A 27,868-nucleotide genomic window follows, 5' to 3' on the forward strand; every position below is an offset into this window, starting at 1 on the left:
TCTTTGTTTGTTTTAATCTAGTGCTTATTAATTTACAAAGTACTTCCATAGTCCCCGTCTTATAGTATCTTCACAATAACAGGTAGCACAGGTATTAGTAGCAGGAGAACCATTTACTAGATAAGAAAATGGAGCTTTAGGAAGGCAAGAGCCTTGTGCAAGGTCACTAAAGAAACAGAACGGAGCCCGGCCAGCATGGCTCAGTGGTTGAGCATTGATCTATGAACCAGGAGGTCACGGTTCGATTCCCAGTCAGGGCACATGCCTGTGTTGTGGCTTGATCCCAAGGGCGTGCAGGAGGCAGCCAATCAATGATTCTCTCTCATCATTGATGTTTCTATCTCTCTCCCTCTCCCTGCCTCTCTGAAATAAAAAAATAATAATAATTAAAAAAGAAACAGAACTGAGCCTTAAACCCTGCTCTTTTACTGGCATTTCTAGAATGAACCTCTTAGTTGGAAACCTATTGTCTAAAAGCCATATGGGCTAACCTGACTGGGCTAATCTAATGATGAAATCCCTCTATCAATGACAACAACAACAAAAATAACTGAAGGAAATAAAAAGAGTGGAACTTTAACTTGCATGTGTAGTGAAAATTTCAAAAGCCTAAAAAAAAATCAGAAATTGAATGAAGACTGTTATGAAACCTCTTGAGTCTGAGGAAATAACTGTGGAGTCTATTTCCTATATAACAGTTCTAGTTATAAAGTCCTTAGGTAGAGTTCTTCTCCTTTATGTGAAGATTTGGGGGAGCACATAGAAAGACCTGTTTCAGGATACAAGGTTTAACCAGACACCAGATTTGGACATTGGATGAGTTGAGAAAGCCATTTGTCTTTTCCTATACTCAGGCAGTGTTTATTTTTGCTTGTAACAGTAAATGGTATTATGTTGTTTTAACAATTCTATTAATAACAGTGTTCCATAAATCTGAACATGTCAGAGTGTGGAGAGCGGCTATAGTGTTTGGACAGGTTCAAGCCTCGGACTAATGAGAAGGCACAGTCCTCTCATGGCCACATGCAAGTCCCAGCTTGGAGGGCAAAGCCCTCTCAGCACAATTATAGCCAACAGCTATAGTTGTACGCTTGAACCTATGGCCTGAACACGTGGCCCCACGTGCCTGAGTGATGTGGGCTTGATAGAGTTCAGGTGCATGTAACTGAGTAGGATGGAAACTCACGAGAATGTTGTAAATATCTTGACTACGCCCCTACTTTGCCTCGTGGAATCTGGCTATAAAATAAAGACACGGCTTGTAGTCCGTGGCACTGTCGCTAGCTCTCCATCAGAGAGGACAGTGTCCCACCCAGACCCAGCTTTCTTCTCTTGTCTGTCTTCTCAATCCTTCACCACCTCCTCTCAGGCTCACCGAACCTGGCAGAGCTGGTGCGGCACATATGGCGCCCAATGTGGGCCTGAGTATGCCATGGCCGTGCCGGCTCGCCACATTAGAGAAATTCATTATTAATTCTCTGCAAAGTAATTCAAAATAAGGTAAGTCTCAATTTTACACATTATTTTCTCATATAATTTGCCTGAGAAGACATAATAAAATTCATACTGTGATCAAGAACTTCAGGGTTAGAACTTAATTGTTTAATAACTTAGGACTTATCACAACCATTACCAATTCAATCTGTATTAATGCAAATAACTTAAGCATTCACATTTCATTAATTTAAAACACTTTGTCCCACTAGTGCCACATTTATGTGTAAGCTATCCCAGTTTGGCAAAAACAGTGAATGACGATACATGACATCTTAAACAAATCAAAGAAATGAATAAAGTTTTTAATATATGAAAAAAATGAATTTTGAGAGTGACAGCCCTGACAATACAATACAGAACAATGAAATCTTAATGTCAGGACAGAAATTAAAGAAATGTATGAAAAATAGCATAAATTGTATATTCTAAGAATGCCATGCTATTCCTGAAAAAATGTGTCTAGTCTTTATTTCCTTCTCTCTCAGAATGATAAAACAGTGTAATTTTAGAGTAGCAATGATATTAGATTTATAATTCTGGATCTTGCTTTCACTGACATTAGTTTTTTGTCTTTTCATGTTAAGAAACTCTGCAACTTATTAAAACTATGTGCTTTAGTAAAAAACAAAAACAGAGAATAAGAAATTAACTCAATATTCAACTGAACACATTAAAGATCCATATTTCCTAAATGTTATTTATTTGTTTGTCTGTTTATTTATTTCCTCACCTGAGGATATGTTTTTATTGATTTTAAAAAGAGAGGAAGGGAGAGGGAAAAGAAGGGAGAAGGAGAGGGAGAGGGAGAGGGAGAGGGAGAGGGAGAGGGAGAGGGAGAGGGAGAGGGAGAGGGAGAGGGAGAGGGAGAGGGAGAGGGAGAGGGAGAGGGAGAGGAGAGGGAGAGGGAGAGGGAGAGGGAGGGAGAGGGAGAGGGAGAGGAGAGGGAGAGGGAGAGGGAGGAGGGAGAGGGAGAGGGAGAGGGAGAGGGAGAGGGAGAGGGAGAGGGAGAGGGAGAGGAGAGGGAAGAAGAAGGAAGAAGGAAGGAAGGAAAGAAGGAAGAAAGGAAGGAAGGAAGGGAGGGAGGGAGGGAGGGAGGGAGGGGGGGGAGGGAGGGAGGGAAAAAGGAAGGAAGAAATAAGGATTGGTTGCCTCCCATACCCTGACCAGGGATCAAGCCTGCAATCTGGATATGTGCCCTGACTGGGAATCGAATCTATGACCTTTCAGTGTACAAGACAATGCTCAACCAACTGAGCCACACCAGCCAGGAATACCTTTTAGATTTAGTTACCATTCCCAGATAATTTTAGATGCATTTTGCTTATTTAAATTGACTTAAGAAGTGATGACTACTTTTCTGAGATTCCAATGTAATGGCACAACTATGATGTGTACTTTTGCTGATATTTAAACTCCAGAATAATAGTGCTTATGGGCAAATAAAATGCTATAATATAACAATAATATAATCTATTTATGTACATGGCTCTTACAATATATTCAAGAGAGCTTTGTTAATATAAAGAATGACAGTTGTCAGAATTCACGATTCCTGGTTCAGTATAAATGTAAAGGTTACTCTAAATATTCTTTACTTATCAAGCAGTGGACTTACCATGGAAATCATAAACATACAGAAGAACTGGCTCATTCTGCCCAAATGCACAAAATGCAACCATATTTTCAAGTGGATGATAAGAAATGTCTCGAATGGGTGACTTGAATGGCAGGTCAGAATACATTGCTACTTGTTCTCCTAAATAAGAAAAGATTCAATAATGTGTATTGTTATTTCTTATTAGAAGATTATTCTACAACTTATCGAAAGTATTTATAGAAAGTAATATAAAGCTCATGTTTTCTACATGCAAACCTCATATACTTATAAATATTTGAGTACTACTGAATTACATAATTATATATGTTTTTTCATTCTGTTGGCCCTCCTCTTTCTATTTCTCAATCCAAACTCTTCAACAAGATTTCCAAGGCACAAAATAGACTGAGTTTAGAGGTACCTGACTCTGAGGTTTGACAGGGCTGAGCAGATGCCAGCTAACAAAGAACTCCAGAGAGAACTAGGGAGGAACTGCAGGACTCTAAAACTGAGGAAACTCTTTGGCCGGGGAAGGCTTGGTGGGGATTAATTTTTTTCCAGAGGCTGTTTGAGGTATCATCTCCTTTAAAAATATATATGATTACTACTGGCTAAAAGAGGCCTACAGCAGACGTCTAAGAAACCTCTGAAAAGCAGAATTCAAAAAGCAAAAACTCTAGATCCATTTATTTAAGAGGAAAAGAGATTTAACATTTAAAAAAATATATACATAACACATATATATACACACACTTTATGGATTTCAGAGAGGAAGGGAAAGGGAGAGAGAGAGAAAGATCAGTGATGAGAGAGAATCATCAATTGACTGCCTCCTGCACACCCCACCCTGGGGATCGAGCCCGCAACCTGGGCATGTGCCCCGACTGGGAATCGAACCGCAACCCTATGGTTCACAGGTCAATGATCAACCACTGGGCCATGCTGGCCAGGCTTAACATTTTTGAATTGATGCTAAAATATAAAAATGTAGTAAGAAAAACAAAACAAACAAACAAACAAAACACAAGCAAACTGACCAGTCAAAAATGCCTAGAGGAAAGACCAACAGAATAAACAAGGGGAAATTAAATACTGTTCTTAAGAAATTATACAGTGAATTTCATAAAATTCTCTCAATTTATTGCTAAAAATGTTTATGTAGTTATAGCTTTTTTAAAATAGCAAAGGTAAGACACAAATAAATTTCCCAATGTAATAGTTTATTTTATTGGAAAAGAAGTGAATTATAGTAATTCAGGTAAATTGTTACTGAGTTTCAGACATCAAAAGCTTTAACAGGAATGTTTCTAATGAAAATATATTGTAGATGTTTCACCACTCTATACCTACTTATACTCCAAATTCAGCTTGTAATGCTTGTATTTTACATTACAGTCCTCATTAAATACTTTTATAAAATCCACCATATCTCATTACAGACAAGGAAATAATAAGCCTTAAATTATAATGTGGAATTCAAAATCCATGAATATATCAAAACAATAAAGAACAGAATTTAATATAAATTTAGACTGCAGCTGATTTCCATTATCAGCATTCCAATTCCGGAAAACATAATGGAGAACCTGCAATCAGAATTTCCTTGAAAATTATTCCATAAAATGGTAGTTTCACACTTCTTCAAAAATAAAAACAAGTTTTAATTAAATATTTACCTGTTTCTGGGTTCCAAACATACACTATACCATCCTCACTTCCAGCAAAGAGAAAAGTCCCACAAGGTGTCAAAGTACTATGAATCTTCTCCCGATAATTTGCTGCTCCTACAAATTTCCTTGCTGCTAATCTTTAAACAAAAAAGATTTTACAAATGTAAAATCTGGGTGGTAAAAAGTTTTAAATATTTGATTTGCATTGAACTAACAATTTTTGAAAATCTGCTAAGTGGGAAACATTCTATGATGGATGCAGACTGAAGAACAGAGTACGGAGCTCAGGGAGTTAAGAATTAGTAGGAGAAAGAAGGAATGCATCAGTGTAATACAGTAAGTGGATGTAGAAAGTGCCACATGAGAAGAAAAGAAAGAGTACTTTGTAGATTTGGGTAAGAAAAATTATTTCTAGCTATAAAGAGAGACTACATTATGGAAGTAGCATTTGAGTTGGTTACTAAAAAAGGAACAGAATTTTTATTTTTTTCCATGTGATGAATTTTTAAAATTACACTTGGTTCTTGCAGAAACATTAGACAGACATATTATTAAATCATCTATTAAATACGACATACAGGCTTCGAAGCTTTTTTGCTTATGAAAAATAGCTAACACGGTTTTAATTTAATGCTTGCTATGTGCCAGTCAGGCGCTATTATCATCCCCGATCCACAGAGAGGATATTACATACACTGCTCTGTTATCTGCTTTATTCTGTCAGCAAAAAATCACAAGTAATGGTCCTCTATGTCAGAATACGTAGATTATGCATTATCCTTTTAATAAGTATATGTTATATTATTGTGTAAGTGTATCTTAAGACATTTCCCATTGTTGGACAACACATGCTATTTCCAGCTTTCGCCTACTATGAACACGATTTCTATAATAAATATTGTATACATATTTTCGTACTATTTTATTTATTTTTTTAAATTTATTGGAGTGACACTGGTTAATAACATCATATAAGGTTCAAACATACAATTCTATAACAAATCATCTGTATATTCCATTGTGTGCTCACCAGCCAAAGTCTAATCGTAATTTGACCTCCTCTTTATCCCCACCCAATTTTTCTCTGGTAACCTTCATACTATTATCTAATTTTTTGCAGTTTTATATTATCTTAACATAAATTCTTGAGGTTACAAAGTCAAACATTTCTGCAGTCCTTTCCATCCTATATAATGAAAACCTAATATGCAAAGTGTCCGACTGTTCATTCGACCATTCGACCAGTTGCCATGATGTGCACTGACCACCTGGGGAGAGACGCTCTGACTGGTAGGTTAGCTTGCTGCTGGGGTCCGGCTGATCGGGACTGGGCGAGACGGGCCAGACACACCCTGGAGCCCTCCCACAGTCCCTCTCCAGCCCCTATTGTGCACCGGTGGGGTCCCTCGGCCTGGCCTGAGCCCTCTCGCAATCCAGGAACCCCCATGGGATGGCAGACTGCCAGTTTCGGCCCAATTCCCACAGGCCAGGCTGTGCCCCGCCAGTGCACAAATCCGTGCACCGGGTCTCTACTATGCTCTATTTTAAGTACTTTACATATATAAACTAGTTTATTCCCCTCAAACTCTTATGAGTATATATTATCTCTCTCATTTGAGTGATGAGAAAAGAGAGACACACAGGCAAATCAGCTAGCAAGGGGTGGAAAAGGCCATATTTTATTCTAAGCAGTTTGCCTCTGAGACCAAGCATAATCTTAATGCTGAAAGCTATATTGCTTAAAAAGAGAGTAACAAAATCATACAGACTAACTCCCTCTGCCTAGAATACAACTTATATTATCCCACCTCTGAACTTTATTCCAGACTTTTCATGTTTTCCTACTTAATACACTTCCACCTTATCTAAATTCTCTCTTTCTTCAAGATTAAGCTCAAAGGCCTGCCTCTCCATAAAGCCTATATTATAGCCAACACCTTTATTGTCAGAAAGACTCTATTATAGCCACCACCATTATTGTCATGAAAAATGTAATCCTTATATTATATATTTATATTCATTAAAAATAGATACTGAGGCCCTAGCCAGTTTGTTCAGTGGTTAGAGCATCAACCCTATAACTGAAGGGTCTCAGGTTTGATTCCAGTCAAGGGCACATACCTTGGTTGCAGGCTCGATCCCTGGCCCACATTCCAGAGGCAACCAATCGATATGTCTCTCTCACATTAATGTTTCTCTCTCTCTGTCTGTTTCACCTCCCTTCCATTCTCTCAAAAAAAAAAAAAAAAAAAAATCAATGGAAAAAATATCCTCGGGTGAGGATTAATGAAAATAACATACTGAATACTTGCTGTCTGCCGCATAGTATGGGTGCTACGTATAGAAAAAAGAATAAGCAGATTCCAGTCCTAGAAGATCTCAGTTTAACCCAATTAAATGCTTTGTGTGTCATTCTAGAGGCAGTACACCCAGATTGTAAACTCCTGATGAGCTACTACTGCTAATCATGCTCCACCAGCACCCATGCCAGTGTCTTAGACAATTCTACATAAATATCTAAGGGCTTACCTGTTAGCTCTAAAAGGAGAACTGCAAAATAAACTAACATAGATCGCCACATTTGCCTTTCTAAAAGCAATAATGAAATCTGATAACATAGCTTCCTCCCCTTTGTTTTGCTAGAATTCAATACTGAAACAAAAGCACACCAGAAGTCCATACTGACTCTCCCAGAACTCTACTTAAGGTATTTCTTACACTAAAGGTATTTCCCTTCATTGGCCTTTTTCAGAAATAAAACAAACAAACAAACAAACAAAAAACAAGGATGAATTATTCAAAAGCCCTCCCATTCAATTATGACATTGTATCATAATACTATGCTATATCAGTATCATAGAGATAAAAGATATTCCATGACAGTTCTTTTAAATTGTGAAAATAAAAATGAACTAACTACATTTCAACATCAAAACTATTCACATTTTGGGCCAGAGAATTCTTTGTTGCTGGGGGCCATCTTACGAAGTATAGGATGCTTAGCAGTACCTCTGGTCTCCATCCATTAGGTATAGAAACAACATTCAAAAATGTCCCCAGACCCTACCAGATGTCCCCTGAGGGACAAAACTGTCTAGGTGAGAATCACAGCTGAATTTTATAAATATGAATTAATTCATTACTTATTCTATGAGTGCTTAACCTGCCAATAGTGAAATATACTTACATTCGAAGATCCATAATTCTCAATGTACTGTCTTTGGTATGGATTAACAAACGTTTTCCATTGGGATGAACCTCCAAATAATTTATTGGAATCCCCTTAAACTCACTTTCTTTAATTTCCTAAAATGATAGAAAAAGGACTATATATTACCACTGTAAAGTTTGTCTAATGTTAAACCCTTCTTAAAGTACAAAAGTAAAAATTATTTTAAGTTATAAGTTTTAATTATAATATAAAGGACGCTTTAAAATTGTTTAAAAGGATTCCCGTTAATTTCAGTTTAAGGTTGAAAATAAAGCTGATGAAATGTATTTTTTGGTTGTGATCTAACACCACGTTACTATGAGTCTTGGTAGTATATTCCCAAACAAGAAGCACTTCCTCTAAACACATCTTTTAACTTTGCACTTTTTGTTTATCATCATGTCAGAAAGCTTCCATTTTTTTTTTTTATAAATTCAAAGTGCAGAATTAACTTTCAAGTTCTGTTTCAGTCTCAGATTATTTCTTCACACACTTCCACTTGTTTTGAAAAGATATATCATCAGCAAAATATTCTGAAATAATTACAATTTAGATTGTAATTTTCAGTGTTTTCTTATAGTTACTTAAGGCAGCTATAGAAGACACCGGACTAATCATGACAAGAAATACATAAACGCTGATGAAGAATCTGCCTGAACAAGCTTGGCATTAATTAGAATAATAACCAAAGGTCCTTCTTGTTTGAAAAACCAGGAGGAAGAAAAAAATTACAAATGCAAAACTGCTTAGACTAAAGTCCACAGAGTCGACGAGAAGTCTGCTTTAACACGTTGGCAGAATTACAAATTATCCTTCTTCCCCCCTGAGGACTGCGTATTGATTTTTGCCCCTTTCTCCTAGAGCAGTGATGGCGAACCTTTTGAGCTCGGCGTGTCAGCATTTTGAAAACCCTAACTTAACTCTGGTGCCGTGTCACATATAGAAATTTTTTGATATTTGCAACCATAGTAAAACAAAGATTTATATTTTTGATATTTATTTTATATATTTAAATGCCATTTCACAAAGAAAAATCAACCAAAAAAATGAGTTCGTGTGTCACCTCTGACACGCGTGTCATAGGTTCGCCATCACTGGCCTAGAGGGTACCCTCTTCAGAGGCGGGCTGGTGTCAGCAGAGGTAGGCTCCAAACTGCTACAATCCAGGTGAGCCTCTGCCATTGCTATTTGACACTAAGACCTGCTGTCAGCTGTTTTTTTAAAGTTGCAGGAAAAGTCAAACACTGACACCCTGGATGGAGGCTTTACTGAGCTGAAGAACCACCATTTGAGGGGGGAGATGCACTGCTGGAGGTTTCAGCAGCTGGAGTAACACTCACCGGATGCCAATGTGCAAAATACAAAGAAAACTGCATAACAAATGCTAGGTACAAATTCGAGGAAAGTGCTGGCAGACTTCGTGTTTGTAATATTTTCTTCCATATTTTATTTATGTATTTGTTTGTTTGTTTAAAGTATTACATACAGTATTACGTATGTCTCTTTTCCTCATTGACCACCCCACCCCCCAGCACATATTTTTCTTTATGAAACTCATGCTTAAATGAGAAGAGGCCTAATTGTGAAGCCCAGGTTCTGTATCAAGGCAGCACACGGACACTTCACCTTAAAGGACAGAGGGACACAGCTTAGCATCCCTCACACGGCTGGCTGAGGAGAACCAGTAAGAAGCTGCAGTCTCTGGCTTGTCCTGGGGCATTAAGTGCAAAGTCCAGCTCATTTCCTGACTTTTGGCTTCTGACTGTCTCAAGTAACCACACCAGGCTGCAGATTTTCAAGGTAAATTTCCCTTTTGGTTAATATGCTGAGGTAAAGAAACACATGCTTTTTAACACAAATAATAGACTCTGCATTGTAGACTCAGATGATTGGAACTGGTGCCTTCAGGGACTGGCCAATCCCGCAGATAGATAATTAGAATTCTTTTCACATTGTGTGAAATTAAGCTACAACATGAATCCTGAGCCATCATTCATGAATAGATGGTTTCTTAAACAAACCTGAGAGACTCAAGAGACTTAACTAAAGTTCATGAAAATTCTTTTACATGTACAGTGCCTGTTCCTCACACAAGGACAATTGTTATAATCTATTACGAGGAATAATAAGTTGAAACATAAATTACTCCTTATAGATGGTAATTAATATAACATATAAACATACATTTCAGTAATGAAGCACTGAATGCCAGAGTGCACATTAGAGCTCAAGAGAACTAAAGGAAAGCCTGGCCAAAATAAAGTTTTCACTAAGTTACTGTATCATCAACTAGCCACCAGAAAGACATGGTAATTCATCAGTGATAACAGACTTTTAATGATAACAAAACCTTAATTTTTTTGAAAAAAGAGAACAGAATGCCTGATGCCTTCCTTATTTTAAGGCCGTGTTGTTCAATGTTTTTTCTAATTTCTTTAATTAATGAAATGTGGTTTTCTACCTTATTTACACTCCAGTGGCGCACTGAATGCTGCAAATCATTAACTTTGACGTAGGTATTCCAAACAACAATCACCCCCGTGCAGTCTCCTGAATACATGTGGTGACCTATTTAAGAAAATAAAATTACTCACTGATTAATGTTATGCAGAGGGGTAGAGAGAAATAGTATGAAGTTGGGAAAAAGCATTCCAGTAAAACAGTCAAAGAATCCTAGGACTACCAGAAGATATTTCAATTTAAAGAGCCAGAAAACCAAACACAGCTAACACTCAAATCCCAATTATCTTTAAATGAACTTTCCACTTGAATTATTTTTGATGATTTCTTTCCCTTTGGATTTCTCTGATTTTAATACAGAAAGAAATGAGCATCATAGTATATATGTATATTGCTCAAATTCCAAAGCCAAACAAATTATCTGAATTATCCAATATGTATTTGTATTGCTCACCTTTATCAATTTACATAATCTGCTTTATATTCCTAGAAAAACACCTTTATTATAATACATACTGTTAGCATAATGCCTGAGACCCAGCAGGTACTCAATGATCAGAGAATGAATAAATTAAATAACAGGTGTGCCAATTTAACATTAATTCTTTTTAAAATTATTTATTTATTTATTTTAGAGAGAGAGAGAGAGAGAGAAAAAAAGAGAATGGGGAGGCAGGAGAGAGACGGATAGGTATTGATGTGTTGTTCTACTTATTCATGCATTCATTGGCTGATTCTTTTTATTAAATATATTTTTATTGATTTCAGAGAGGAAGGGAGAGGGGGAGAGAGATAGAAACATCAATGACGATAGAGAATCATTGATCGGCTGTCTCCTGCATGCCCCCCACTATGGATCGAGCCTGCAACCGGAGCATGTGCCTTTGACTGGACTTGAACCTGGGATCCTTCAGTCCACAGACCAACAGTCTATCAACTGAGCAAAAGTGGCCAGGGCCATTGGCTAATTCTTGCATGTGTCCTTAGAGGGGATCACACCCACAATCATGGTGCACTGGGATGATGCTCTAACCAACTGAGCTGCCTGCCCAGGGCAACATTAATTCTTAAAGTCCACCCACCTTAAAGTTGAATGGAACATTACTAGTAGATACCATCAAGTTCAATTTCATGCCCACTCAGAAATGTTTTACACACCATTATGAACAGATGGCCATTCAGAAACTGAATTTCATATTTTAAAAAGTAGCTTACTCAAATGATAAACTGCTCTATGTATTAGGATGCTTTTTTTCCCAATTCTGAGCAAAGAAAATCTGTCTTCTGTAGCTTTGGCTTTATCTTTATCCACTGGAGCAACACAACTTAGCCAAATAATGAAGAAATTCTTCATCTCCCTTTTATAATCTGAGCTACTTCTATAATGACAGTTTTCAGATGCCTTTCTATTGTTGGCTGACTTTTCTGAAGGTGTTCCAATATATTAACAGCCTGAGAGTTGAACAGAGTATATTAGTAATATAACTATAATCTGGATCCCATACTAATTAATTATAGCTATAGTCTACATATCTAGTGTCTAAAATAATGTAAAAAAGTGACTATTTGATAGATATAATACATTTCTCTATTTTTTCAGTTAATAAAATAATCTATATTTTATATCTTTAAATCACCATCTACACTATTCATATACTAAGATAAACCTTTAAATAATTGCAAATTTCCCTTCTATATGCTTCTAAATTAAAAAAAAAATAATAATGTTAGTACATTTAAAATTTATATTTTCAATATTCTTTTGGGATTTTCTCTTCATCTTCTTTCTACCATTTAAGTTAAAAGGCCATTTTAAGAAAAGTACTAAGGAGATAATCACCAACCCAATAAAATATATTTATGAAATTTGGAACATGACTGGTTGTTACAGCGAAGATTAGTTAAATCTAAATGTTTAGGAACTTAATGACTTTAAAATTACAAACACAACTCCTTCAGTGCCAAATCTATGCCCAGGTCTATCATATAATCTGCAAAATATGCATAAATCTCAGTATACACAAACAATCATCAATACATAAACTCCCTCTCATGCTTAAATATTTATTATCCTAGTAAGATAAAGCAAATTTTAATTATTCATACAACTAGCTTTAATTTGGAATATGTTCACTGACATACCTTCAATATCAAAACAGAGAGAGTTGATGAAACTCTTGTGAGTGTCAAAATGCCGGATCAATATGGCAGGATCCTCTTTCATATCAACTTTCCATATCCGTACCACAGCATCGTAACATCCTGTAACCACCAGCTCTTTTGCAGCTGGGTGGAACTTAGCCGTGTAGACAAAACAAGGATGAGGTAAAAGTTTTAAAGTATTTGTATTGTTTATTTCATTTTTCCATATCCTGGAAAAGGATAAAAAGTTATATGTTGCTTCTAAAAGACACAAGTTTCTTTAAAAGTTTCTCTAGGAACCAGTATAGCCAATGGGATGTAAGTAAGCAAGTGACAATGATAAACTAAATTTAAATTTTGTAACTAAAAATTAATATAATCACGTATTTGATGACTGGGGTTCTTTACATTTGACAAAGCTATATCTTACAGTTATTATCAAGTGTAATGGTGAATTTGTTTACTAATTATAATTTATACTATCAAATTAAAAACTGTATTTGTCTGTCTTTGTAAAATCTATCTACTTTTGACACTGATTAAACAAATACACATCAAATAATTGGTAAAATATTGCATTTAATACAACAACATAAAAATAAGAAACAGGGAGAAACTTTAATGATTTCCCATTTAGGTTATGAATATGCTTTTGCAAAGAACTTAATAGTGGAGGCTTAGATAATAGGATACTCTATTAACTTTATATTAGTAATACAGATGATAAACATGAAGATCTCAACGACCTATAAGCCATAATGAAATTACTATATAAATACTTTAGTAAAATAAGATTAAAATGCCAGAAAACAGACAACTCAATATTAAGCACTCTCATTATCTCTACCTATAAAAAATGGGTGATTAAAAATATTAACATTATTATCACTGCTATAGTCTTGACAAAAGGGTAAACTCTAAGGGTTAAGCTGTTATGTCAATTCTAATCAATGTGTAAAAACAGGTAAAATCTAGCAACAGACAGGTGCTATATGAGCTAGAATACTGGACTTTTAAAAGATTAAGTTACTAGAATTTGAAGAATACATTAATCTTTTAATATGGGGATTTACAATACATCCTTTTAATTACTGCCTAAGAACTAATGAAAATTAAGTCAATAAAAAAAATACAGTTGCTATTCGAGAAAAACATTCTATGAATTTTCTCAGCAGCTGCTTAAATACAGAATATGATCTTCAACTACTATGAATCCAAACTAATAATGAAGGAAGTGAAAGAACATGTTTTCAAGTATAAACAAAGCACATGTGTCAGAATAGAAACACTTTAACCATAGTAATACTTTCAGTGAACTTATGTTACATGAAATATAACACCTCCCCCTGCTCCTGAGGGGCGATTGGGGCCAGCAGCCACCTCTTGCACCCGCTGCCAGCACCATCAGTGCATGGGAGAGGCAGCAGCAAGAGTGGGGCTGCTGGCAGACAGGGGACCAGGGGCTGCGGCAGGAGGGGCCAGGCAGGAGCTCGGAGGATGGACCGAGACCCGCCCCTGTGCCCTCCACAGCCTCGTGGCCCACAGTTCCTTTCAAGGTGTATGAATTCGTGCATTGGGCCCCTAGCTTAAAAATAAAAACGAAGCTTTCTATGGGAAAACAAAGCTGGTATCAATGGTAGCTTTAGTCACACAATCAATGGTAGAATCCAAGATCAAAACAAATGTATTAATGGGTTTTGGAAAATATCAGGCTCATCATAGACAGAAAAGAAGGATACACAAATTTGTAAAGACCAGATGTCTGTAACAAAAAAGTTACTACAACTGGAAAAGAAAAACCATACCAAAATTAAAACAGTATATGAAGAGAGAGGGGGTGGGCCTATTTGGGACCATTATACATGGAAAAGTCTTTGATGATTGAAGATAACTAAAAAAGGAGATTTAGGTTAAATCCTTATGGCCTGGAACTATCCAGGTAGGAAACAATTACTAAAGAAATACTACTGATGACAAGTGACAGTGATCTCGAGGAAGACAGGGGTGAAAGACAGGGGTGAAAGACAGGGGCAGAAACCCATACTGCTGCCACTTTCAAGCATCGCAATTATCTTCCTTTCAACTTGGGCCTACTCATTGTATGTATTCCTTCCCTCTCTTAGAACCTCACTGCCTTTTTCACTCTAGCCACCACGTTTCTTTCTTCACTCAGTTAATCCTTCACAATATTTTTATGATGTAAGGAGTCCTAAATTAGTATCACTTTCAAAACTACATAAAGAAAAAAGCTTACTTTATTACAATATATTACATGTTGTGTGGGGAAACCAAGATGACTTCAAGAAACGGTGAAATCTGACCTGGGTTTTGAAGGATGTCTATGAGCCCACAATGGCTCACAAAAGGCACAGAAATGTTTATTGTGTGAGTTGGGCAGGAAGGGCATTTAAGCATAGGAAGAATAGGTAAGGTAACAAGGCATGGAGATGCCAAAGATGTCAATGATATTTCAAAAGATGGTGTGGATAAGGCAAAGCATTAATGAGAAGTGCACAAGAGAGGAATATAAGGCCAATGAGGGACAGCCTGTCATGCCATGCTAAGGAACTAGAACATTTTCTAAAGGGCAGTGGTAATCAGAGATTTTTTAAAATCAAGACATTATGGAAGATGATTTTGGAGGAGGGTAAGGTAACAAAGGCTTGAATTAAGGCCACAGCAGTGAGGATAAAAAGGATGATAGAATGGTGAGCCCTTTAGGAGAGAGAATTGACAGACTTTAGTACTACTTAGACATAGAAATAAATGGTGGAAAGAAAAGAAAAGATGAGGACTACTCTTGAGTCCCAGCCTGGGAGACAGGGTGGATAAGGCTGTTATTAAAAATATTGCCGAAACCGGTTTGGCTCAGTGGATAGAGCGTCGGCCTGCGGACTGGAGGGTCCCAGGTTCGATTCCGGTCAAGGGCATGTACCTGGGTTGCGGGCACATCCCCAGTGGGAGATGTGCAGGAGGCAGCTGATCGATGTTTCTAACTCTCTATCTCTCTCCCTTCCTCTCTGTAAAAAATCAATAAAATGTATTAAAAAAAAAAAAAATCTATATACTAGAGGCCCGGTACACAAAAATTTGTGCATTCAGGGGAGGGGGGGGGTTCTTCAGCCCGGTCTGTGCCCTCTCCCAGTCTGGGACCCCTCAGGGGATAACCACCTGCTCACTTAGGCCCGTTTCCCGGGGGATTGGGCCTAAGATGGCAATCAGACATCCCTGTGGCAGCCCGGCAGCCCTCGGAAGATGTCCACTTGCCAGTGGGGAGCAGGCCTAAACTGCAGTCGGACATCCTTAGCGCTGCTGAGGAGGCAGGAGAGGCTCCCACCACCACTGCTGTACTGGCAGCCATCAGCCTGGCTTGTGGCTGAGCAGAGCTCCTCCCATGTGAGAGCGCCCTGACCACCAGAAGGCAGCTCCTGCATTGAGCGTCTGCCCCCTGGTGGTCAGTGTGTGTCATAGTGACCAGTCATTCCCAGTCGTTCTGCTGTTAGGGTCAGTTTGCATATTACCCTTTTACTATATAGAATAGAGGCCTGGTGCACGGGTGGGGGCCGGCTGGTTTGCCCTGAAGGGTGTCCCGGATCAGGGTGGGGGTCCCACTTGGGTGCCTGGCCAGCCTGGATGAGGGGATGATGGCTGTTTGCAGCTGGTCACACCCTCTTCAGGGTAGGGGTCCCCGCTGGGCAGCTGGTCACACCCCCTTCAGGGTGGGCCAGTCTGGGTGAGGGGCTGAGGACCGTTTTCAGGCTGGCGGGTGACTGAAGCTCCCAACCTCTCCTTTTTTTCTTTTTTTTTTTATTCTGGGATTTATTTACCCTCTATGGCTGTCACTGGAGCTGAGAGCTGGCTTTAGCTCTGAGGCTTGGCTCCAGCTCTGAGACCTTGGCTGCTGAAAGCAGGTATCTGGGTTTGTTTGGCTTGTATAATTGAAACACTGTTGCAACTCCAGCTCTGAGGCCCGGCTGGCAGAAAGCAGGTTTCTGGGGTTTGTTTAGCTTCTATAATTGCAACATTGTTTCTTAAGAGTGCAGCTCAGAGGCTGGCAGAGGCAGGCGGGGAACCTTGGCTTCCTCCATCACTGGAGCGAGCAAGCCTCCTGTTCGCTTCAGCTGCCTGGCTGCCGGCCGCCATCTTGGTTGGCAGTTAATTTGCATATCGCCCTGATGAGCCAATGGAAAGCATGTCGGAGGTATGGTTAATTACCATGTTTGTCTATTATTAGATAGGATATATAAAAGGTGAATATGCAAAGTGTCCCCTCACGAGTTCAACTGGGAGACCAGGTGTTTGACTGCTCTCTATGACATGCGCTGACCACCAGGGGGTGGTGCAGAATGAAGGAAGGCCCCACCAGCAGCTGGAAGGCCTCAATTGGCCCTGATCACCAGTCAGTCCTAGGGATCCTTCCTGTGCATGAATTTTGTGCACTGGGCCTCTAGTATAGTATAAAAGGACTAAAAGAGGAAGACAGAGTTTGGTGATTTTGGTAAGTTTGGTTTTGGACTTGAGGTGCCACTGGACACAATCCAGACAGAGGTGTGGAATAGAAAGTCAATCTCAGAAATAAGTGGGAGGTAAAGGTCATTGGCTTAGAAGTGGATTCAAAGCCAGGAAAGGCAAGAGAGGCCAGGATAAGCACACCAAACCAGGGAAGACAATCAGGTAAAGAATCTTGAAGATAAACATCTATAGAGAATAGGTAGAGGAAAGGAACTAAAGAAAGAGAATGAGAATTAGTTGGAGTCCTAAAAAGAAAAAAAAGAGATTGTCAATAAAAGCCATAAATTGAAAATATTTCAAGACTGGTCAATAATTAAATACTGTAGTAAAGGCAAGAGAGTAAGAACTAAAAATGGCCAATGGATCTAGAAATTAGCAAATAAATGGTGACCTCTTGAAGAAGGTTTCCATAGCATGGTGGAGTAAAAGCCAGACTAACTGGGCCGAAGTAAAGGCAATTGTGTGTAGGATGCTCTTGATGTTGTAGAAAGAAAAATGATGTGGTATTTGGAAGGCAGAAAGACTTGAGAAAAAGATTTTTTAAAGATGAGATTTGAGCATACCGTTGACCCTAGAACAACATGAGTTTGAACTACAATGGTCCACTTACTTAGATGCACATTTTTTAACGTATTTTGAAACTCCATTTTTGAACCATGGTTGGAGATCGTATATGTGCTGTATTTCTAAAATGAGAGTGCAAAATAAATAGAAAGATACTAAAGAGTCAAGAGATGTAGGAAATAGAAGTTAACAGGATTGTAGATTAAAGGGCTGCGATTAAAGGCACCCATACTTCTTTGCTAAGAGAGATGGACAGAGTAAAGGCAGGTACATCCTATATAATAAAAGGCTATTATGCAAATCAACAGAATGGTGGAATGACAGGTTGCTATGACGCACACTGACCACCAGGGGGCATATGCTCAATGCAGGAGCTGTCAGTCGGACATCCTGGACTGTGATAGGGTGCAGGCCGGGTTGAGAGATGTCCCCTCCCCCCCGAGTGCACAAATTTTGTGCACCAGGCCTCCAGTTTATAGATATTAGGTGGGAAACCAGAGGGAAATATAGGAAGTTCATGCCTGGCTAAATTTCACTGTAAACTGAAGGCAGTCATCTAATGAAAATAGGAAGATTATGGTTTAGTGTAAAGAACTTGAAGCATTGTAAGGTTTAGATCTATTGCCAGAGGGGTGAGAAAGGAGAGCTGAATAAAAATGAGTAAAAGGACTGCTCAGAAGAGATGAAAACTCAAGTGATTTTCAGATTGACAAACCCAGTCAGGTCTTAGTAAGGTTACGTGTTTTTCTCTGGCATAACCTGGCATCTGACAGAACGGCTATGCCATTCTTGAGGATATTATTAAGAGTAACTAATAGTAGTAGATTCCCAGATAGACAGAGAGGTAAAAATCCATTGTCACCAGTTGTCGTCTATTTCATTTACATATAAACAAACAGTAATGATACCATCTTAATCAATTAGACATTTTGTATTGAGAAGGAAGCCAATAAGATTAGTAGAAAAAGGGACCCAGATACTAGAAGTATCTGTAAAGAGTGTATTTAAAAGAACAGGAAGCATAAGTAAGAGTAAAATCAGAGTGGATCTCAAACTGCTCTAAATGTCAGTTTCCTAGTCTGTAGAGATAATAAATACCACTTGTTGGAATCAAATTCAAAGGACATATTTAAGCCCTGTATGACCATACATAGCCAATTTGGCTCTGTGATTACAGCGGCGGCCTGCAGACTGAAGGGCAGCGGGTTCGATTCTAGTCAAGGGCACATACCTCAGTTGCAGGCTTGATCCCCACTCCAGTAGGAGTGTGTGGGAGGCAACCAATCAATTTCTCTCTCTCACATTGATGTTTCTCTCTCTCCCCCCCCCTCCCTTCCACTCTCTCTAAAAATCAATGGGGGGAAAAATACCCTCAGGTGAGGATTAACAACAACAATAACAAAAAAGACATTTATAAAGGACATATTTAAAAGCATCTTAAACAGCTGCCTAACAATAATTTTAGAAACATCCAAGGCAGATCAAGCAGCTACAAAAAAAAATGTAAATGAAACTTTAAAAAATAGCTCTTAAAATATTCTATTATGAAACTTATTAAATTGAAAAGGGTTATTTTTAAGGCTCACATTTGAAAAAATACAAATATCTGACAAACTATAAAGTTTTTAAAACATAGGTGATATTCATTTATTTACCCTACACCAGTGATGGCGAACCTTTTGAGCTCGGCGTGTCAGCATTTTGAAAACCCTAACTTAACTCTGGTGCTGTGTCACATATAGAAATTTTTTGATATTTGCAACCATAGTAAAAAAAAGATTTATATTTTTGATATTTATTTTATATATTTAAATGCCATTTAACAAAGAAAAATCAACCAAAAAAATGAGTTCGCGTGCCACCTCTGACACGCATGTCATAGGTTCGCCATCACAGCCCTACACTATGTACTGAGCACCACTGTGTCCTGGGAAATATTTCAGTTGTTTAATAACCTCACCTCAAAGCATGAACAGTGTACATAATGATCATTTAAAGACAGTGAGGACTAGAAATATTATATATTACACAAATAAATTTATTTTGCAAATATGTCTTCAAGAAAAAGTTTTTACTACTACTTATTTAATTAATCAACAATCCTGATAATCCCTTGATAAACAAACATACTGAAGCATAAGAGTAGTTCTATCACTTTATATTCTCTTTGCTTTTCTTGATGGCAAACAGCATACACATTGAATACTAAACAAACACACTAACCTGGCAGTGCCATCAGATGATGCAGTAAGGATATAGTGATCATCCTTTGACCAGCAGAGATCATAAATGATATTGAGGTGGCCATACAATTCTCTCATGAAACGTCCAGAAGGAATTTCGTATACTAATGAAAATATTAAAAAATTAGTAGGTTTCCAGACAGCGGATCCTTAATACAATAATATACAAGTTCAAAATTTATAATAATTTGTAAAGTAAGCACTGTCTCTAAGAATATGACCAAAGGTTTTCAGCATAAAATATTTCAGAATCTACTCACAAATAGTTTTTCACTTGTTTTAGGCACAAGAATTTACACATAAAATTTTACATATATTACAATGAACAATTATTCTCATTTCTCCAAAGCAATTTTCCTAATAATCTTTGATAGTCAATTAATCATATAATAAATAACATTTAAATTATAATTCAGTTAAAAGATTCTATAATTTGGGCTTTCATTAAAGAGGTATTATTTTACCTGAAAATTGATTCAATTTTATTTGAAGTAATCAAAATTTTATTTGAAGTAACAAGAAATTTAAATTGTATTATTGTCAGAAAAAAATTCTAACACTGAAATTTTAGATTTAGTAAAGGAATTGACAGGCAACCAATTTGATAAACAGTATAGTATTGCTATATTAATGTATACAATAACATCATCTAAGACAGCAATTTTTAACCTTTTTAATCTCACGGCACAGAGAAACTAATTGCTAAAATTCTGCAGCACACCAAAAACTATATTTTGTTGCCTATCTGACCAAAATAATAGGTATGCTTTTGATTCGTTCACATCGGACTACTATCGTTGCGTTGGCTGGTGTCATTTTTAAATTTCACAATCTAAGGGTAGAGAGGTCAATGCCCCTGAATAAATAGTTAGGTATTACATGTTTGAAAAATTCTATTGGAACACAAGTTGAAAAGTCACTGATCTCAGATAATGACTTAACAGAACAACGAAGTTTCCAAGTCTCTACTTCCACCTAGTGGTCAAACTAACTGCGCTTAAGTACAGAAGTACTTCTGGCATAAGCAAAGGCTGTGTGTGTGGAGGCTAAGGCTAAAGTTTTGAAAGTGTATTCCAATACAACACCTTCATAACCTCACAGCAAACTCTGTGAGACCTATTCACTCAAGGCATTTTAAAAAATCTCCCTCTAACCATTAGCTGACTGCTAAACTAACCAAACAGAGACTTCAGTGGCAACAAATGACCAAGGCAAAGGACTACAGAATTAGTCCAGGAAAGTCACTAAACAAACAAAACAACATATCCTGATTGACTAGGTAGAGTGGGGGAATATGAATTCAGAGCTGCCACACTTCAATATCTAACATATCCAGTTTTTGACAAAAAAATTAAGAGGGTGTGAAAAGAAAAACATAACAGAAAAGTATGGCCATACACAGACAAAAAGCAGTCAATAGAAACTGTTCATGAGGAAGCCTAACATTAGTCTTCCCTTTAAATCCATGCTTATAAATATGTTCAAAGATCTAAAGAAAACAATGTCTAAATAATTAAGGTGTGAGAATTTCTTACTAATAAAGAAATAGAAATTATAAAAAAAAAGAACAGTAATTATAGAGTTGAAAAGCACAATAACTAAAATAATTCACTGCGAGGGGCTCACAGCAGATTTGAACTGGCAGAAGAATCAGGACTTGAAGACAGGTCAATCGAGAGATTATGTAATTTAAGGAACAGAAAGAAAAAGAATAAAGAAAAACAAATGAAAATGCAGAGGCTGTGGGACACCATCAAGTGTACCAATACAGAAATTACGGGAGTCCCTGGAGAAGAGAAGAAATATAAAGAGGCAGAAAGAACACTTAAAAAATAAAGACAAAAATATTACTAAAATTGTGAAAAACATTAATCTGCATATTCTACAAGCTAAACAAATTCCAAGGAGACATCATAATCAATCAAAAATAAAAAAAGATTCTTCTTCTGTATTTTAAGATTTAAGCAGGAAGTAAAGCTAAATTTATATAGCATTTTAAACAAGATTTTTAAAGCATAAAGTAGCACATATTTATCACAGAAATGTTGAAAACATATAAATCAAAATGCAAATAATTCTCCCATTACCACAAAGAATGAAATCACTATTAATATTCTGGAGTATGTTTCCTAAGAATCTTTTTTCCCCCTATGCATAAGTTTTGGTGAATTTTTAAAATAGCATAGCTGTAATCAAACTATACAAAGAATTTTGTATTTTTTAAAACTAACATTATTTCATAAGGAAGAATATTTATTTAATAAATGCTAATCAAGCTAATTATAAGTCCCTGCTGAAAAAAAGCAAATCAACAAAGAAATAACTGTGTGAAGCTGAGGCATGTTCTATAGCAGCGGTTCTTAACCTGTGGGTTTCGACCCCTTTGGGGGTCAAACGACCCTTTCACAGAGGTCGCCTAAGACCATCGGAAAACACATATATAATTACATATTGTTTTTATGATTAATCACTATGCTTTAATTATGTTCAATTTGTAACAATGAAATTGGGAGTCACCACAACATGAGGAACTGTATTAAAGGGTCGCAGCATTAGGAAGGTTGAGAACCACTGTTCTATAGGATGCAGTGCTTAAAACAGACACCCATGAGGAACTGAGGTGAGCTGGTTTTCATTACTACGCAAGAAGTAAAGGAAAGTAACAATGCCTCTAAGTCTAGAAGAGTATGATAATGCTCATTTATATATATAAAAAAAAAATCTCCGAAGAGATACAGATATTTCTTAACACAGTTTCCTATAGTTTTTAAAGGCAAATTGAGAATGGGTTTGGCCTTTCTGCTGACTTCTCTATAGTAATAAGAAGTCTTAATTCAGGTCCTCCAAGCCAATTATTATTATTCTAATGCATTACAAATTTGAAGACTTTCATAATTCAAATTAGTACTGCTACTGACTGACTAAACTAGACTAAAACTCCTCCTGAGATTTATTATCCTTCTGGTTCTAAATTTGTATATCTTATCTAAGAAAGCGGGAATATGCAAGTTGACCATCACACCATAACGGTCAAGATGGCTGTGCCCAAAGCAGAGGCGAGTTCCCATAACGAGCCTTAATAAGCAATCAGCAGAGACCTGAGGCTGCGTGGCGCCGGTCCAGGGCAGGGGACCTTAGGCTATGCCCCCCATCCGGTGGGGCTTGACAGGGGACCTCAGGCCGTGCCCTCCGCCCACGGGGCTTGAAGGGGAACCTCAAGGCACGCCCCCCACCCCAACCCGGGCTGGGGGACCTCAGGCCATGCACCCTGCCCCAGCCCGGGGGACCTAAGGCTGTGTCCCCCGCCTGGTGGGGCTTGACGGGGACCTCAAGGCATGCCCCCTGCCCCAGCGCAGGCCAGAGGACTTCAAGGCGCACCCCCCGGCCCGGGCCAGGGGACCTCAGGCCACAGCTCCTGCCCTGGCACCAGGCCAGGTGACTGGAGACTGCGCCCCCCACCCGGTGGGGCTTGACAGGGGTGGGGCCGGCTGGGTCTGGATCTAACCCAGTGGGGGTGCAGCCAGCCGGGTCTGGGTCTCGCGTAATTTCGAGGTGCACATGGGTGGGCAGGGACTTGACTCTGGTTCCCGTGGTGCACCCCAGACTCTGACAGGAGGAAGATTTTCATATACATTTTACTAATTTTCTTTCATCTCTGACACTTCTATTATAGAGAAAGGGCAACTAGCAACATTAAAATATTTCCTCTAATTAATTCCCTTTTAATGTGCACAAATTTTGTGCACCAGGTCACTAGTTTAAAATATAAAATGCTTACAAAAATCCTCCTGCATGTTTTAAAAATAATTTACCATCCTTCAGTATACACTGAAAACATATTGTATAGAAAAGTGTAAAATTCTACTTCTGAAAACATACCGTATAGAAAAGTGTAAAACTCTATTTCTGAAAACATATCATCTAGGAAAATGTAAAAATTTCACTTCTAAAAACATATAGAATAGAAAAGTGTAAAATTCTACTTCTAAAAACATATTGTCTAGGAAAGTTTAAAATTATTAAAGAGAGCTGTTACTTTACTTGAAGAAATCTATTTAATTTAGTAGTGCTGGGGGATAATTCAAATTAAAGTTTCAATGAATTTTAAAAACCAAAGACCAATAAAATTAAGCAAATAGGATTATTACTAACAAATAATTGGATATCCATCTCGGCTGGCACAGGCTGCTGCTAATATTCTTCCATTGTGAGAGAAAGATAGACAAAAACATCCTCGTTCTCCTGCATTTAGTGAGAAGAGGTGCTTGTTTGGGATACGGCAAGCCTAAAAAACATACATTTAAAAAACAAATTAAGAAACATTAAAATATGAAGGCTAATTGTTAATTTCACTGACTATAGTTGGTTTTAAGTCCCTTTATGGTGATGAAGAGGAAGAGAAAAGCAAGTAAGCAGAATGATGAGAAACCACAGCAATTTATTTTACTGTCTAAAGAGAAAATCAATTCTCCATAAAATTAACTCAATTTATACTCCATATCTAACTAGTACTTAATTCACCTAAAATGAGTAGAAAATTTCAGTATCTGACACTCCAAAGCGGTCACTACCCTATAGCTTTTATAGAACCACACAAAAAAATGTATTTCACACTCTTTTTTAAAAAAATATATATTTTATTGATTTTTTACAGAGAGGAAGGGAGAGGGATAGAATCAGAAACATCGATGAGAGAAAAACATCGATCAGCTGCCTCCTGTACACTCCCCACTGGAGATGTGCCCACAACCAAGGTACATGCCCTTGACCAGAATAGAACCTGGAACCCTTCAGTCCGCAGGCCAATGCTCTATCCACCAAGCCAAACCCGTTAGGCATACTTCACACTCTTATTCCATGACAGCAACTAATACGTGATTTTCGCTGAGCCATAAACTTGTTCTGAGGCCATAAATGCCCTTTAGGGCCTAGCTGAAATCCAGGATGCATAACTTCTCTCTCTTTTTTAAAAAAAATATATTTTATTGATTTTTTACAGAGAGGAAGGGAGAGGGACAGAGAGTTAGAAACACCGATGAGAGAGAAACATCTATCAGCTGCCTCCTGCATACTCCCTACTGGGGATGTGCCCGCAACCAAAGTACATGCCCTTGACCGGAATCGAATCTGGGACCCTTGAGTCTGCAGGCTGACACTCTATCCACTGACCCAAACCGGTTAGGGCTAACTTCTCTCTTTTTATCTCTTAAAATAACCATCATTTGTGGCTACCTTCCAAAATGTATTTCCAAACTAATGAATCACTTCCTACTGGTTTCTGATTCACTAATTTATTAAAATTTCTTCATTAATTTTTATCTTCATTCCCTATTAGCAGATGAAACCAAAAATTTTCATGTATTAATACCTATTGTTCTAATTCTGCCTCTTCCAAACTTCAGTGAGTCTTAGTTCCTGTATTTCTTATTATTCTAAAAGTTTAACTAAACATATTAGTATATTGGGCCCTTACTATATGCCAAGAATGTGGTACTTTATTACACATGTGTTTTCATATATTCATCACAGCAACCCTATGAGTGACCATTATTACTATATATAACTAATAAGGATTATTCAGAGGGTCAAGACCAGCTTAATGAGCCTCATCACAGACTATTATTTCAAGGGCCTGCATTCTAGATAGGTACCAGGTTTTTCACAAGTAGTATCAAGATTTAGCAGCATTATTAGGAGGTAGCATTATGAGTAGCTACCTGGAAGGTGAAAAATTCAGTAGACATTTATTAGGTACCTATAATGTACCAGGCACCATGCTACACATTTTCCCCCTCCATTCTCCATCTGAAAAGGAAAATGAGGTTAAAAGAGGAAAAAACTGAAGGAAAAGTCAGGAGGTTTTACAATCAGATGCTGCTGCTCCCAGGAAAACTGCCTAACCACCTAAGCTAAAATCACTGAAAGCCACTATCATTTTCTTTGTATTCCCAAGGTTTGACACTGTATTTAGAAAAGCCAATAAAGTTTCATAGCAATAAAGGGCCTCAACATGTTTGACCCTTCCCCCTTCTTTATGCTGCTCCATTCTTTCTTACAGTCATCTCTTATTTTTCATTTTTGCCACCATTCTCCCAAGGTCAGACTCTTTCATCTCACATCAATGACTGCAACTGCCTGCCATCTGGTAGGTTTCTCTCATTCTGATGTATCCTACTTCAAGATCTCCTCTATGCCACTGCCAGCATCAATTTGTCCTAAAATATGATTGAGACAATGCTTCTCTCCTACCCAGAAATCTTCCATTAATATCTCACATCCCACACAATCACTAATTAGGCTATCATTCAAGACACTCCACAACGTGGGCCTGCTAATCTATCACACAGCCCTATCTCTTACAAACTCTCATTGCCAGCCAGCCACGTTTTTGAGTGTCTGATGAATACCTCAGTCCTTTCCCATCTATTTACAACTTTGGCCCTAGATGAAATACCTTTCTCTATCCTTCTTCACCCACCCCTAATATGGCCATCCTTTAAAAGTCTACCTCAAGCCTGGCCAGCATTGCTCAGTGGTTGAGCACTGACCCATGAACCAAAAGGTCCGGGGTTCAATTCCCATTCAGGGCACATGCCTGGGTTGCCAGCTTGATCCCCAGTGGGGGTGTACTCTCTTTAAAATCAATTAAAAAACACACATCAAAACAAACACCAAAAATAACATATCTTTTATCTTTAATTTTTAAAAATGATTCTCTCTGATTGATGTTTCTATCTCTCTCTCCCTCTCCCTAAAATCAATTTAAAGAAATTTTTTTTAAAAAGAAAAGAATGTCAAAAGTGATGCAAAACACAGACAATGAGACAGTCTGGGAAAACAATCATCCTTATGTATATACTGAATGTTTGCATAAGTTAAGATTTTTAGATAAACTGCATTGGTATTGGCTCAGACATAAAATAAACCACTCCAGTCTCTGTGGAAACAAGTAAATGATTTACAAAACTGTATCAGCAATGCTTCTTGCTACTACAAAATATACTAACCAAGTAAGAAAAATTTAGTACAAGCTTAAATACTGCTCTACTTGTGGTAGAAGAATATACATGTACATATCTCCACCAAAATGTGATTAAGGAAGGAGCCAGGGACTGTAAAAAAAGTTTTATGAATCCATTAAAAACCATTTTAAAATAATAAAATCCATTAGGAGACATACCTCTTAGAGATATAAAAGAATGTGTGCTTTTTACTTGTTATGAGCTGAATTGTGTACCCCAAAATTCATTTGTTAAAGCCTTAACCCCAGTACCTCAGAATGTAACAGCATTTGGAGAGAAGGTCTTTAACTAGCTCAGGGGTGAGAAATGTCCAGCCCATAGGGCATAGAAGGCCTGTGAAATCATTTGGTCTGGCCCTGCCAAGGCATTATGGATGAGTTAATTAAATGTTTGGCCAAATATAGCAGGCTAATTTTTAAGTTGGGAATTTTGCCCATGAACGATGTTATAAATACCCAAATGGCCCTTGACAGAAAAAAGGTTCCCCATCCCTGAACTAGCTGATTAAGTTAAAATGAAGTTGTTAGGGAGGGTCCTGGTTAGAAGGGGAAGAGACACAGGGATATACAGGCAAGGGGAAAAGACCATGAAAGGGCAGCAAGATGGCAGCCATCTGCCAGGCAAGACCAACCCTGCCAATCCTCGATCTTGGGACTTCCAGTCCGCAGAACTATGAGTAAATAAATTTCTGTTGTATAAGTCAAGCAGTCTGCACTTTTTTTTTTTTCTTTTTTATGGCAGCTCTAGCAAACTAATAAAACTGCTTTGTATTCCAGGTCCTAAACAAACAACCTAGATAGTGTTTTTATGCAAATGATAAACACTCTATCATTACTTGTCAAGTGAATTATTGTAAAGACAGTATGTGATTATAAATAAGGATAATCTGAGAGTTGTAAATAGCAATCTAATTACTAGTAAATAAGTAAATATCTAAATGAACTCAACAT

At 37.7% G+C, this 27,868-nt stretch overlaps 1 protein-coding gene across 21 annotated transcripts in view; it reads right to left on the minus strand.

Moving 5' to 3' along the window:
• AHI1 (Abelson helper integration site 1) overlaps positions 1-27,868 on the minus strand; it is a 179,341-nt gene that overhangs the window by 128,419 nt on the left and 23,054 nt on the right. For all 21 annotated transcript variants that reach the window (XR_004968762.1, XR_004968761.1, XR_004968760.1 and 18 more), the window contains 7 exons: positions 24,049-24,181; positions 19,877-20,000; positions 12,578-12,807; positions 10,437-10,543; positions 7,952-8,070; positions 4,771-4,901; positions 3,113-3,253 (listed from right to left, as the gene is read on the minus strand). Coding sequence is in view for 18 of the 21 variants with exons in the window: in XM_036316695.1 (XP_036172588.1) it covers positions 3,113-3,253; positions 4,771-4,901; positions 7,952-8,070; positions 10,437-10,543; positions 12,578-12,807; positions 19,877-20,000; positions 24,049-24,181 (985 nt within the window). In the remaining 3 variants the exon portion in view is untranslated. The remainder of the gene's footprint in view (positions 1-3,112; positions 3,254-4,770; positions 4,902-7,951; positions 8,071-10,436; positions 10,544-12,577; positions 12,808-19,876; positions 20,001-24,048; positions 24,182-27,868) is intronic.

Source organism: Myotis myotis, unplaced genomic scaffold, assembly GCF_014108235.1.
Source record: "Myotis myotis isolate mMyoMyo1 unplaced genomic scaffold, mMyoMyo1.p scaffold_m19_p_7, whole genome shotgun sequence".
NCBI classification, from domain to species: Eukaryota; Metazoa; Chordata; class Mammalia; order Chiroptera; family Vespertilionidae; genus Myotis; species Myotis myotis.